Raw genomic sequence first — 12,693 nt, 5'->3', positions numbered from 1 at the left:
GGTCAGAGTCCCTTGCCCACATTGCCCTGCTTGCTTCTGCTCCGTCCTGGTTGTTTGCACATTTCATACCCTTGCACTGGGCTGTTGTAGGTGCTGTATTTCTCTGAGTCCCTTGTGCCCACGGCGAGAAAGGCTTTGTGTGACCCTCTGGAGGAGGTGCGCGAAGCGGCCGCCAAGACCTTCGAGCAGCTGCACTCCACCATCGGCCACCAGGCTCTGGAAGACATTCTCCCATTTTTACTGAAGCAGCTGGTGAGTGGATCTGCCACACACCTACCAGCTTGGCTTTTGGTGTCTGTGTAGTAACAAGGTGCGGGGGGATTATTCTGCGAAGGCAGTAGGGATGTGGGCTCTCCAGAGGGAGTGGGCACAGTAGGATCAAAATTGGTTTTGTGCCTTCCCTTTGACAGTAAGTATGGATGCAATGGGTGGGGGGAGAGGAACTTGGCAGTGGCTGGCCCAGCAGCAGAGACGGTAACAAGAGTGAGCTGCTCAGCATTGTCCCCATTGCCCACCTGCAGGAAGACGATGAGGTGTCAGAATTTGCCTTGGATGGTCTGAAGCAAGTTATGGCCATTAAGAGTCGTGTGGTGCTGCCCTACCTAGTGCCCAAGGTAAGTCGCCACACATGGCAGACTCCTTCCAGTTCCAAAACCAGTTGTCATTGCTGGGCCTGCCTTGAAGATCACATGTAGGTGTTGGGGTTTGGTGGTGGGTACAGCACAGGCAGGATGCTCCCCTGTTGTCCTCCACGAGCTGCTGGATCAAGCCTTCTGCTCTGAGCTGCAGATGTGGTCCCTCTTGCTCAGCAATCTGTTACCGGAGCTCAGTGCAGGGCCTGGTATGGAGCAGCTGCATGGTGTTCATTAAGTTGATGTTGTTCATCATTCCACCAGCTGACAACTCCACCTGTCAACACACGGGTATTGGCTTTCCTTTCATCCGTGGCAGGCGACGCCCTGACCCGCCATCTTGGAGTGATCCTCCCGGCGGTCATGTTGGCCCTGAAGGAGAAGCTTGGGACTCCAGACGAACAGCTGGTAAGGGGGCAAAGGTCATGATCATCCCCATCACTTTCTGGTAGCTGTCCTGCCCTGCTCAGCATACGTGTCTCATGTGCTTTTCAGGAGATGGCCAATTGTCAGGCTGTGATCCTCTCAGTAGAGGATGACACTGGGCACCGGATCATCATCGAGGATCTGTTGGAAGCCACCCGTTGCCCTGAGGTGGGCATGAGGCAGGCTGCTGCCATCATCCTCAACATCTACTGTTCCCGCTCCAAGGCCGACTATACCAGCCACCTGCGGAGCCTGGTCTCGGGCTTGATCCGCCTCTTCAATGACTCCAGCCCTGTGGTTCTGGAGGAGAGCTGGGATGCCCTGAATGCCATCACGAAGGTGAGGGGACCACTGGCCCCGCAGCCAGGAAACACTGGTACAAGAACAGACTCTGGCAGAGTCCCCCACGTGCCATTGGTTAGCTCATGGCCAGTCTTGTTCATGCTGCCATCCTTCCTCTTCCCCTTGCTGTATGATTCTGAAGTAGTCCTGAGAGGGCTGTACATCCTCTCTGCTTTTCCTTGGATTCCCACAGAAGCTGGATGCTGGCAACCAGCTAGCACTCATCGAAGAGCTGCACAAAGAAATCCGGTTTATAGGGAATGAGAGCAAAGGGGAGCACGTGCCAGGCTTCTGCCTTCCCAAGAAGGTAAGCCTGGGTCTCGTGGCACCTGGTGCTGTGAACATGTGGCTGCCTGTGCCTTGTGCCCCGACCCCAGGTCTGTAGTGACCAGCTGGGGCAGTAGCCATGTTGCTGTTGAGCACCTTCCCAGACAACGTACTTCTTCCGTGGTGCCCTTGGTTTAAGCTGTGGCGGCCACCTCAGTTGCCTCTGTGTGGTGGGGCTTTGGGGGCCCTTTCTTCTTGACACCATCAAGTCAGACCCTTCTCCAGCTGACCTCCCAGACTCTGGTCCTGAAACTCAGCCCCGATCACTTCCTCCCTTGGCACTGAGGAGAGCTGGCTTTCAAGAACACCTTACTTTGCCTGGGAGGCCTGGCAGCCCCTGGACCTAGAGCCTTTGAGATTTGACTCTGTTTTGTTCTCTGGTCAGGGAGTAACCTCCATCCTACCAGTGTTGCGGGAGGGAGTGCTGACTGGCAGCCCCGAACAGAAAGAGGAAGCAGCCAAAGCCTTGGGGTTGGTGATCCGCCTGACCTCGGCTGATGCCCTGAGGCCCTCCGTGGTCAGCATCACTGGCCCTCTCATCCGCATCCTGGGGGACCGCTTCAGCTGGAATGTGAAGGCGGCTCTGCTTGAGACACTCAGCCTCTTGCTGGCCAAGGTGAGCCACTCCTGAGTCCATCGCTGGTCCATGTGGATCATAGAGAACAGAGCTGTATGTGGGAGACTGACACAGGTGTCATGTGGCAGCGGGCAACAGTTCTGTTATAGAGACATGATGTAGCAGAGGGAGGTAAGGCCTTGGCCTCTAGACATGGTACACCATGGTTCAATTCCAAGTCTTCCCCTTAGCAGCTGTGTGACCAAAATTACCTTGTGACCTCTGAGGCTATTTCCTTACCAACGACTTGAGACCAGAAATCCTACTGCCTCCTGAAGGGATCAGATGTGGTGGCGTGGGGCACAACACCTGACGCAAACTAAGCAGTTGGTGTGCGTCAACGGCCATTGCTTCAAAGGAAACTTTCTGAGCCACAGAATACAGTGACAGTGTTATATTAAGGTGCCTCCGTCTCTTACTGCAGCTGTGTGAAGGGAGATGCAAAGAATCTGGTGAGAGGATGAGAAGGAAGTCAGAGAGCAACTGAAATGAGTTCATGTTTGGCCTGAAGATCCAGTGCATTAAACCATTTCTGATGTTTCAGGGGGCGACAATTAAACTCCTTGACTTTTTTTTTTTTTTTGACAGGCAGAGTGGACAGTGAGAGAGAGACAGAGAGAAAGGTCTTCCTTTGCCGTTGGTTCACCCTCCAGTGGCCGCCATGGCTGGTGCGCTGCGGCCGGCGCACCGTGCTGATCTGATGGCAGGAGCCAGGTGCTTCTCCTGGTCTCCCATGGGGTGCAGGACCCAAGTACTTGGGCCATCCTCCACTGCACTCCTGGGCCACAGCAGAGAGCTGGCCTGGAAGAGGGGCAACTGGGACAGAATCCGGCGCCCCGACCGGGACTAGAACCCGGTGTGCCGGCGCCATAGGCGGAGGATTAGCCCAGTGAGCCGCGGCGCCGGCCCTTTTCTTTTTCTTTTTTTAACTCCTTGACTTTAAGAAAGTATGAACATGGCCGGCGCCGTGGCTCAACAGGCTAATCCTCTGCCTCGTGGTGCCGGCACACCGGGTTTTAGTCTCGGTCGGGGCGCCAGATCCTGTCCCGGTTGCCCCTCTTCCAGGCCAGCTCTCTGCTATGGCCTGGGAGTGCCGTGGAGGATGGCCCAAGTGCTTGGGCCCTGCACCATGGCGGCCATTGCAGAGACCTTTCTCTCTGTCTCTCTCTCTCACTATCCACTCTGCCTGTCAAAAAAAAAAAAAGAAAGTATGAACAGATTCAAGATTTATTATTGCTTAAGAAAAACTGAATTAACACGAGATTTACATGAGGTTTAGTAGAAAAAGTAAGCTTAAAATCTATAGATTTTTCCTTTTGGTGGTGGGTTGGAGAGAAGTATCCCAACTAGAAAATGAGATTTTGAATACCAATCTTAATTTTGGAGGAAAATTGAACCTTTTTTAAAAATTAAGTGTCATCTTCACGTTGCATCCTGTGTTGTTCTTTTCTGTAGTGTTTTTATTATAACCCTAGACACAAATGGAGCCCCAGTGTCATCCATGGGCAGGTGGTCCTCACCTCAGATTGGCCAGCTTCTCCCTGTAGCAGGTCTCCAGCAGCCTGCAGACGCTCATGGCTCCAGTGTTTCCAGACCTTCATTGGTATTGAACCTCCACAAAGCCACTTGGACTTTCCCATTTAACAATAAATAATGTTCACTCTTGATCCCATATGTATTTTATCAAGTGTGCCAGTTTTTCTGTGTATTGTCAGATTTGTTAATTAGGAGGGTGCACATGTGTACAGGAAGGACCCAGTGTGGTCATATGTTCATAGGCTTGTTCTGGGCAGGCTAAAGGCACAACACCAAGTCTGGGCTGCAGTCCTCAGTTGAGGGTACCTGCTGTGACACATCTCTCCATTGCTTTTCTTGGCATGAGAATTGCTTCAGCATTCCTGATGGCTGTCCGCCTGCTCTGTTCTTCTTTTTAAAGATGTGTTTATTTATTTGAAAGGCAGAGTTACAGAGAGGCAGAGGAGTCTTCCATCCACTGGTTCATTCCCCATTGGCCACAGTGGCTGGAGCTGGACCGATCCAAAGCCAGGAGCCAGGAGCTTCTTCCGGGTCTCCCACATGGGTGCAGGGGCTCAAGGGCTTGGACCATCCTCTGCTGCCATAGCAGAGAGCTGGATAGGAAGTGGAGCAGCCGGGACTCGAACTGGCGCCCATATGAGATGCTGGCACTGCAGGCAGCGGCTTAATCCACTATGCCAGAGCACCAGCCCCTGCCTGCTCTATTCTTTAATGGACTCAGAGGAGGCTTTTTGTAGAATTTTTATTTTCATTTTCATTTGAAAGGCAGAGGGACAAAATGCCAACCATGGCTAGGGCTGGACCAGGCCAAAGCTAGGAGCTAGGAACTCAGTCTAGGTCTCCCACGTGGGTAGAAGGGACCCAAGCACTTGAGCCATTACTTGCTGCCCCCCAGGGTGTGCATTAGTAGGATGCTGGGTCAGAAGCTGAGCTGAGACTCAAACACAGCCACTCGATATGGAATGCAGGCATCTCGGGTGGTGTCTTCACAGGCCTGCCCCCTGGAAGGTTTTCAGCCACTTGTCCACGTGGATGGGTTTCTGCTACATCAGGCCTCGTTATGACTAGGGCTGCAAGCCCTTGGACGATGGCTGCTGCGACTGCCTCTGCCACTGCCTCCTTTACCCTGCTCCTCCTAGTGCCATGAGGATGCTGAAAAAAGATGAGGGGGCTCAGGGGAACTCGCCTGTGCTTGACTCTTCTGTTTCAGGCAGAGGGGAGCTGGGTTAGCTCCGGGTGCTCGGTGCCGGCTTCCGTGCCTGTAGTACACCGCGGCCTAGAGCTCTGCCCAGCTGTGTTCAGACGCAGCTCTCCCCCACAGGTCGGCATTGCCCTGAAGCCTTTCCTGCCCCAGCTGCAGACCACTTTCACCAAGGCCCTGCAGGACTCCAACCGAGGCGTCCGCTTGAAGGCTGCTGATGCGTTGGGGAAGCTCATTTCCATCCACATCAAGGTGGACCCCCTCTTTACAGAGCTGCTGAACGGAATCCGTGTCATGGAGGACCCGGGCATCAGGTGAGGTGCTGTGGACATGAGGAGACCAGGCGGCTGCTCCAGCTGTGTGGAGGAGAGCCGGGGTTAAACTGGTACGTTGGTTCTTTAAAAGGGACACCATGCTACAGGCCCTGAGGTTTGTCATTCAGGGAGCTGGCGCCAAAGTGGATGCTGCCATCCGGAAAAACATTGTCTCGCTCCTGCTGAACATGCTGGGACACGACGAGGTACAGTAGCAGATGGAAGGCTGGGATGGGGCTCTGCTGGGTTTCCTTCTTCTTTTTTTGGTTGGCTTCTCCGCTTTGTGTTAGAAGAGCTTGGTGCAGCTGCCAGTGGGTCAGTAATAACAGTCATTCCTGAGATTGTGTTACTCTGTATGGTTTACCAAGCGTTTGCTCGTATTGTGAGGGACACGGGCTAGCCATCATTGACACTGATTACGCCATTGTTCAGATACATAACGTTTGTTGCATCTCAGATCTGTCACTTAAAAATTTGTTCTCTGATCTTGAGTCCCTGTGTCTCTCTGCCCCTCATTTTCCTCTTTATAACACAAAGGGAATCATTTATTGTATCAGGAAAAATTTGCAGAGCTGAAGAGCCTCGCCCAGAGGTGAGTGAGGCCTTGGGTACAGATCTCAACAAGCTTGGTATCTGGTGGGATACACAGTCTCTAGTGCACATCTGAGTGGGAGCTCTTCATACTCTAGTACGCGGTGAGATGTGTCTGGGGCCACACGCTTGCAAGTAGAAGAGGCAAAGCCTGCATCTGGGCCGTGTGACTCCTGCTTTTGCCTAATTCCATTAGCCCTGCCCAATCTAGAAGCACTTCTTAAGTAGCTGTTGGCTGTCCAGCACTGTGGTGGGCCCAGAAGGAAGGTGAGTATGTGAAGGAGAGGCTTCTGTTTCCCCTTTTGCAGCCCTCTGTTGTGAAGGCCTCACCTTCCCTGGGGGCCAAGACCTGTGGGTTCATATGGTTTTACATTGCACGTGTGCACGCTCTTGGGACTGGCAGTGTTGTCACAGGACTTAACAACAGCACTGCAGGTCTAGTTCCGATCCCCAGCTTCTCGGCAGGTGCACACGGAGTGTTTGCCCTCTTTTGATCAGAGACTGTCAGGGCTTTTTCAGGGTCATGCACAGTACAAGCAAAATTTGCATTTTACCACAGCCAAACTTAAAATAGATCCACACTGGATAGGGTGGGTGTCAGGACCCTTTACCTTGCTTGGCGCCTGGGCTTCTACTTAGAGCTCAGAGACTCAAACTGCAGGTAGTCCATCCTCTCGCCCTCAGAAATATAGTTGGATTTGGGGAGCCATCCAGGTCACAGCATGGTTTAAGCTTCTCCACAGGTCACTGAGTCATTTGTGTGGACACATGTCACGTGGGCACCTATTGGTAGTACAGCACATAACGTAAAATTCCCTGTCAGTGTTCCATAGTGAGCTGGCCAGGGAGGAGCAGCAAGAGGCCATGGTGCAAGAAATTGTTTATTTTACCCACCTTCCTTGGGTTGTGGCTTTAGTTTGTCTGCCTAGGAGAAACCCAAATCAGTTAGGTGGCAGTGGGGCACTGACACAGTAGAGAGGGAGCATGGAGTCGTTCTGGGTGTAAGATGATGGCCACGACTCAGGGAGAGAAAGGCATGCAGGGTGGTGTCTTTGCCAGCTCCCCTGGTGGCTGTGGGCTGGTGGTCCCCCTCTTTGTGCCCCACCCTGCCTCACAGGGCTGTTGATAGTAATTGAGACACTACGTGTGAAGCGTTTGGACTTCCCAAGAAGAAGGTGCTGGTAGACACACTTGCTGCTGCTGCTGTGGGGCTGATTTACCGTATGCACACATGCTGGGGTTTTCTGTCAGGAAGTGCAGTGTTGTGTGTGTCATTTTTAACTCTGCACCAAGTGGCAGTATCAGTGAGTGGCAGTTCCCGTGTGTTCAAGGAAGGCCCACATTTAGAGCTCCTGGATCATTTGTTTTGCCTTCATGCCCTCCCTCTTTTCCCTGGTTCCCTTGGAGCTTGTGTTGCCTGCGCCCCTTCACTCCCATCATTGCTTTGTTAGGACAACACTCGGATCTCCTCGGCTGGGTGCCTCGGGGAGCTGTGTGCCTTTTTGACAGACGAGGAGCTAAGCACTGTTCTTCAGCAGTGCTTGCTAGGTAGGTCTCTTTTATACACTGGGGAGTCCCCGTTCAGGGATATGGGCCTCTTAGCCTTGAGGGAGAGTCCATGGGCACCTGTAGCTGTCCCTTCTAGTCATGGGCCTTGCCTCTCAGAGGCTCTGTCAGCTGCTAGAACAGATTTGAGTATCCAGTGGTCCCGTAACCATGAGTATCCTTGCTCAGAGAACACAGCTGCAAACGAGCCTTGTGTGAGAGTCCGGGGAGGTGGTGTGCAGTGTGGCCTGGGCTTTCCACCCTGCCCTGGGCCTACACACTGGCCCTGAGGCAGGGTAGGCCCATGGGCTGTGTGGGTGGTGGGGCATACTCTGACATGCAGGTTCACCCCAGTTGTCCTCCCACTCAGCGGATGTGTCTGGCATTGACTGGATGGTTCGGCATGGCCGGAGCCTGGCACTCTCCGTGGCTGTAAACGTGGCTCCCAGCAGACTCTGTGCGGGCAGATACGGCAGTGACGTTCAGGAAATGATCCTCAGCAGTGCCATGGCAGACAGGGTAAGGCTTTGGGGCAGCCAGGCCACTCCTTCCCTCCTCTGGTCAGAATTTGACAGCCATTGCCTTGCTGACTCCACCGGGGAAAACACTGGACTGGGTGTTAAGAAGCCTGGGTTTTACTTTACCTTGGTTAGAAACTGCTTTGCCTTGGACCAGTTCTTGATCCCTCTGAGCCCCAGCTTTATCATCTCAAACTCATCTCCAGTGAGCACTTTGGTTGGAAGCTGTAGCTGTCCCTTCTAGTCAGGTCTCTGGTCCCTCTTCCTGGGTCGTTTTGTCATCTGCCTGGCATCTGGGGCAGCCTGTCTAAATGAGAGCTGTTAGGGAATCTGTGATGTGCAGTCCCAGGGATGACGTGGTGGTGAAGGGTCCTGGAGATTCCTAGGGAATGAGTTTTACCTGGCTCTGCTGCTCTGAGAGCCGACTGCTCTGAGAGCTCTCTGTCTTCTCCCCAGATCCCCATTGCAGTGAGCGGGATCCGGGGCATGGGCTTCCTGATGAGGTACCACATTGAGACAGGAGGAGGGCAGTTGCCGGCCAGACTCTCCAGTCTGTTCATTAAGGTGAGTGGAGCAGAGACTGTTTGGCCCACCAGGTGTGGCTGCTGTGAAGACCCAGGACCAGAGAATGCTGGAGAGGGCCCCTTGGCCAGTTGTATTCTGACTGTCCATAGGTTGCCTCTAGGAGTTCCTTGGACTCTTAGGAACACAGCACAAAGTGTCTATGTGTTTTTCTCTGAAAGAGTATCCAACTTTTGGTCAGATTCACACATAGAGCTGTGACCCTAAATCCAGGTAAGAACCGATGTTTCATGTATTCTTTCTCTGCATCCTGTTTTGTAAAATCAGGAGGAGACCTGGGTTTGAATCTTAAGTCTCCTCTTCCTGGTTCCCTGCTCTAGCTGGCATGGCACTAAGTAGAGTGGTTACCGTGTTGTATGCCAGGCCCAGGTGAGGAAAGCAGAGGGATCTGATGGGGCCCCCCTACTTCTCATACATTGGTGAGCACACACATCAGAATCAGATTCTTCATTTTAATGAGATAGGGCCATGCCTAAGGCTCTGCCTTTGTAATCAGCTCCCAGGCACTGCCAGTTGGTGGGGTGTGGACTTCATTCTGAATAATGAGGTTCCCAGAGTGGCCACCTCCACCCTACAGACAGACACCCGGAGCCCTCTGAGAGTCCCCCGGGGGCTCCGAGCTGCACAGTGCTGAGCATGTTCAGAGCTAGACCCAGGAAGGTGCGGAGGTCAACAAGGCTAGTCTCTAGAGCCTTGGGGAGGGCCCTTCTTTAGATGAGCTTGTCAGGGGACACCTCGGAAGCGTGAGCAGGAACCGACAGCGAGGATCAGGGCAGACACATCCCAGGCAATGGAACTAACCAGAGGTTTGACCAAGGCAGGGAGAAGCGTGGCCTGTTGGAGGAAGTGAAACCCCACATGGACAAGATTAGCAACCCAGGGGGAGAGTGGCAGAGATGGGGTAGGGCACGTAGATAGGCGCTGAATCACACCTTGTCTCCCTCCCATGGAAAGGCAGCATGGGGTCAGTGTCCATGAAGAAGGGAGAGCATCAGGGCCAGAAATCTGGGTGTCTTTGAGAAACAGACTGGATGTGCTGTCTGTTCCCCCCACAGTGTCTGCAGAACCCATCCAGTGACATCAGGCTGGTGGCTGAGAAGATGATCTGGTGGGCAAATAAGGACCCGCTGCCTCCCCTGGACCCCCAGACCATCAAGCCCATCCTGAAGGCTCTTCTTGACAACACTAAGGACAAGAACACGGTTGTGAGGGCCTACAGCGACCAGGCGATTGTCAACCTCCTCAAGATGAGGCAGGGCGAAGAGGTCTTCCAGGTGGGAGCCGGGACTGGAGTGTCTCCCCAGGGTCCTCCTGCTTTTTTTTTTTTTTTTTTTAGATGTATTTATTTATTTGAAAGGCAGAGTTACAAAGAGGCAGAGGCAGAGAGAAAGAGGTCTTCCATCTGCTGGTCCACTCCCCAGATGGTCATAACAGTCAGAGCTGCACTGATCCGAAGCCAGGAGCCAGGAGCTTCCTCTGGGTCTCCCATGTGGGTACAGGGGCCCAAGGACTTGGTCCATCTTCTACTGCTTTCCCAGGCCATTAGCAGAGAGCTGGATTGGAAGTGCAGCAGCCAGGACTTGAACCAGCGTCCATATGGGATGCCGACACCAAAGGCACTGACTTCACCTGCTGCGCCACAGTGCTGGCCCCCTCCTTCTGCTTGACAGTCTTTAAGCCCCTGCTCTCTGCCACTACTTCCCGTTAGCTTTCAGGAGCAGATTGAGATGCAGGTGCCTTGCCTAGTGCCTGAAAAATGTTTCCTCTGGTTTTGTTCAGATGAAATCTCTCAGAGCACTCAGTTATACTGTAGTGCCCAGGAAGAGCTGCCCCTTTGAAGGCCACAGCTCTGTTCCCTCAGTCCCCTGTCCCCAGCAGCCTTTAAAGCACTGAACACTGGGGCTGGCACTGTGGCATAGGTGGCTAAGCCTCTGCCTGTGGCACCGGCATCCTATATGGGTCCCAGTTCGAGTCCCGGCTGCTTCACTTCTGAGCCAGCTCTCTACTATGGCCTGGGAAGGCAAGAGAGGATGGCCCAAGTGCTTGGGCCCCTGCACCTGTGTGGGAAACCTGGAAGAAGCTCCGAGCTTTGGGTTGGCTCAGCTCTGGCCGTTGTAGCCATTTGAGGAGTGAACCAGCAAATGGAAGACCTCTCTCTCTGCCTCTGCCTTTTGTAACTCTGCCTTTCAGATAAATAAATAAGTAATCTTTAAAAAATAAAAATAAAGGCATGAACAGTGTCACCTTCGCTGCCTCAGCTCAGGAAAAGCAAGATGAGTGTTTTTCTGGGCTGTGCCCCGATCATCTGATTTCCCTTAATTTTACCAAATTCCACCTCAGTGGCCCTAGTTCTGGGGTTAACATTAACTTTTTTTAAAAAAGTATATTGATTTGGCCGGCGCCGTGGCTCAACAGGCTAATCCTCTGCCTAGAGGTGCTGGCACACCGGGTTCTAGTCCCGGTCGGGGCGCCGGATTCTGTCCCGGTTGCCCCTCTTCCAGGCCAGCTCTCTGCTTTGGCCCGGGAGTGCAGTGGAGGATGGCCCAAGTGCTTGGGCCCTGCATCCCATGGGAGACCAGGAGAAGCAACTGGCTCCTGCCTTCGGAACAGCGCAGTGCGCTGGCCGCAGTGTGCCAGCCGCGGCAGCCATTGGAGGGTGAACCAACGGCAAAAGGAAGACCTTTCTCTCTGTCTCTCTCACTGTCCACTCTGCCTGTCAAAAAGTGAAAAAAAAAAAAAAAAGTATATTGATTTATTTGAAGCACAGAAAAAGCTCCTATTTGCTGGTTTACTCCCCAGAAGCCAGGACTGTGGGCTGGGCCAAAGCCAGAAGCCTGGAACTCAGTCCAAGTTTCCCACTTGGGTGGCAGGGACCCAACTACCTGAGCCCTTCCCTGCTTCCTCCCAGCGTGTGCATTCACAGGGAGCTGGAGTCAGAAGCAGAAGCAGGACTCTCATCCAGACGCTCTGATACGGATGCTGTTGTCCCGCGCAGTGTCTTAACTGCTAGACAAAATACTGGCCTTCATCTTGGTCTTGATTCAGTTGGAGAATCTAAAACCAGCTTTCTGACTGTGTCTCCTCATGCCTGTCCTCCCTACAGTCCCTCTCCAAGATCCTGGATGTGGCCAGTTTGGAGGTGCTGAACGAATGTAATCGAAGGTCCCTGAAGAAGCTGGCCAGCCAGGCCGACTCCACGGAGCAGGTGGATGACACCATTCTGACATGACAAGCCTGGGTCCCGCAGCAGCATTTCAGCTCCACATCTTTGCTCAATGTTTTCATTTTTGAAAATACGTTTGTTTAGATGGGGAGCTTAGGAGATGGCGTTCCCAGAAAGTATGTATCAACAACCACAGCCAAAGCCTTAAATGAAACCCACACACAACTGAAAATTGCCTCCTCCATCTCACCCTTTTCTTTGGAGAAGAGAAGAAAAAGCACACGCGCAAGCCTAGGCAGATGGCAGCCCCAGGGCTGACCACCAGCTTTGTACGGCTGAGTCTGGAACATAAGGCCACCCTTCGAGTTCCTCTTCTGTGCTTGAGCTCTGTCAAGGGCCAGTGCTACCCACCTTTTGCCTAGATCCCCAGTGGGACACTGAACTGTGGGGGACTGCCCAGTGTGGTGTGTCTTGGCTTGGCTTTTCAGTATTGGGCGGTCTGACTGGGTCTGACCCCATCAGATGAAAACAATACCCACACAGTCTGGCAGCTCACACGTCTGGGGAGGGATATACCTGCAGGCCGTTGGAAGGAGGAATGTTTAATAAAGGCTTTGATTTAATCTTGACATAAGCAGTTTTTTTAATCTCCAGATATTCATTAAACATGAAGCTTCCTGCATCAGGAATAAGGAAAGGTTGCAGCTGTTGTTGTATTGACAGCATGCTGATTTCTGGCCCTCCCCCTGCTGTTGGCAGGCTTATCAGTCCCTACAGATTGCTGTGTCCTGAGGTCAGGTCACGAGAGGCGTGCAGCTGGGCTTGTGCTCTTACCCGAGTGGAGATCACAGCTTGAACGAGCCACTTCCTGGCCCTGTCCGGATTTGGATTGGTAGAGAG

At 53.0% G+C, this 12,693-nt stretch overlaps 1 protein-coding gene across 1 annotated transcript in view; it reads left to right on the top strand.

Moving 5' to 3' along the window:
• GCN1 (GCN1 activator of EIF2AK4) overlaps positions 1-12,450 on the top strand; it is a 72,575-nt gene extending 60,125 nt beyond the window's left edge. Inside the window, exons 46-58 of the mRNA XM_062182408.1 lie at positions 91-252; positions 522-614; positions 897-1,040; positions 1,128-1,397; positions 1,594-1,707; positions 2,113-2,343; positions 5,201-5,394; positions 5,486-5,600; positions 7,437-7,533; positions 7,901-8,049; positions 8,505-8,612; positions 9,686-9,904; positions 11,734-12,450. Coding sequence (XP_062038392.1) covers positions 91-252; positions 522-614; positions 897-1,040; positions 1,128-1,397; positions 1,594-1,707; positions 2,113-2,343; positions 5,201-5,394; positions 5,486-5,600; positions 7,437-7,533; positions 7,901-8,049; positions 8,505-8,612; positions 9,686-9,904; positions 11,734-11,859 — 2,022 coding nt within the window. The 3' untranslated portion in view covers positions 11,860-12,450. The remainder of the gene's footprint in view (positions 1-90; positions 253-521; positions 615-896; positions 1,041-1,127; positions 1,398-1,593; positions 1,708-2,112; positions 2,344-5,200; positions 5,395-5,485; positions 5,601-7,436; positions 7,534-7,900; positions 8,050-8,504; positions 8,613-9,685; positions 9,905-11,733) is intronic.
• The last annotated feature ends 243 nt before the right edge of the window (positions 12,451-12,693 follow it).

The sequence above is a fragment of the Lepus europaeus genome, chromosome 23, assembly GCF_033115175.1.
Source record: "Lepus europaeus isolate LE1 chromosome 23, mLepTim1.pri, whole genome shotgun sequence".
Lineage (NCBI taxonomy): Eukaryota > Metazoa > Chordata > Mammalia > Lagomorpha > Leporidae > Lepus > Lepus europaeus.
This window is presented reverse-complemented; position numbering and strand designations above follow the sequence as displayed.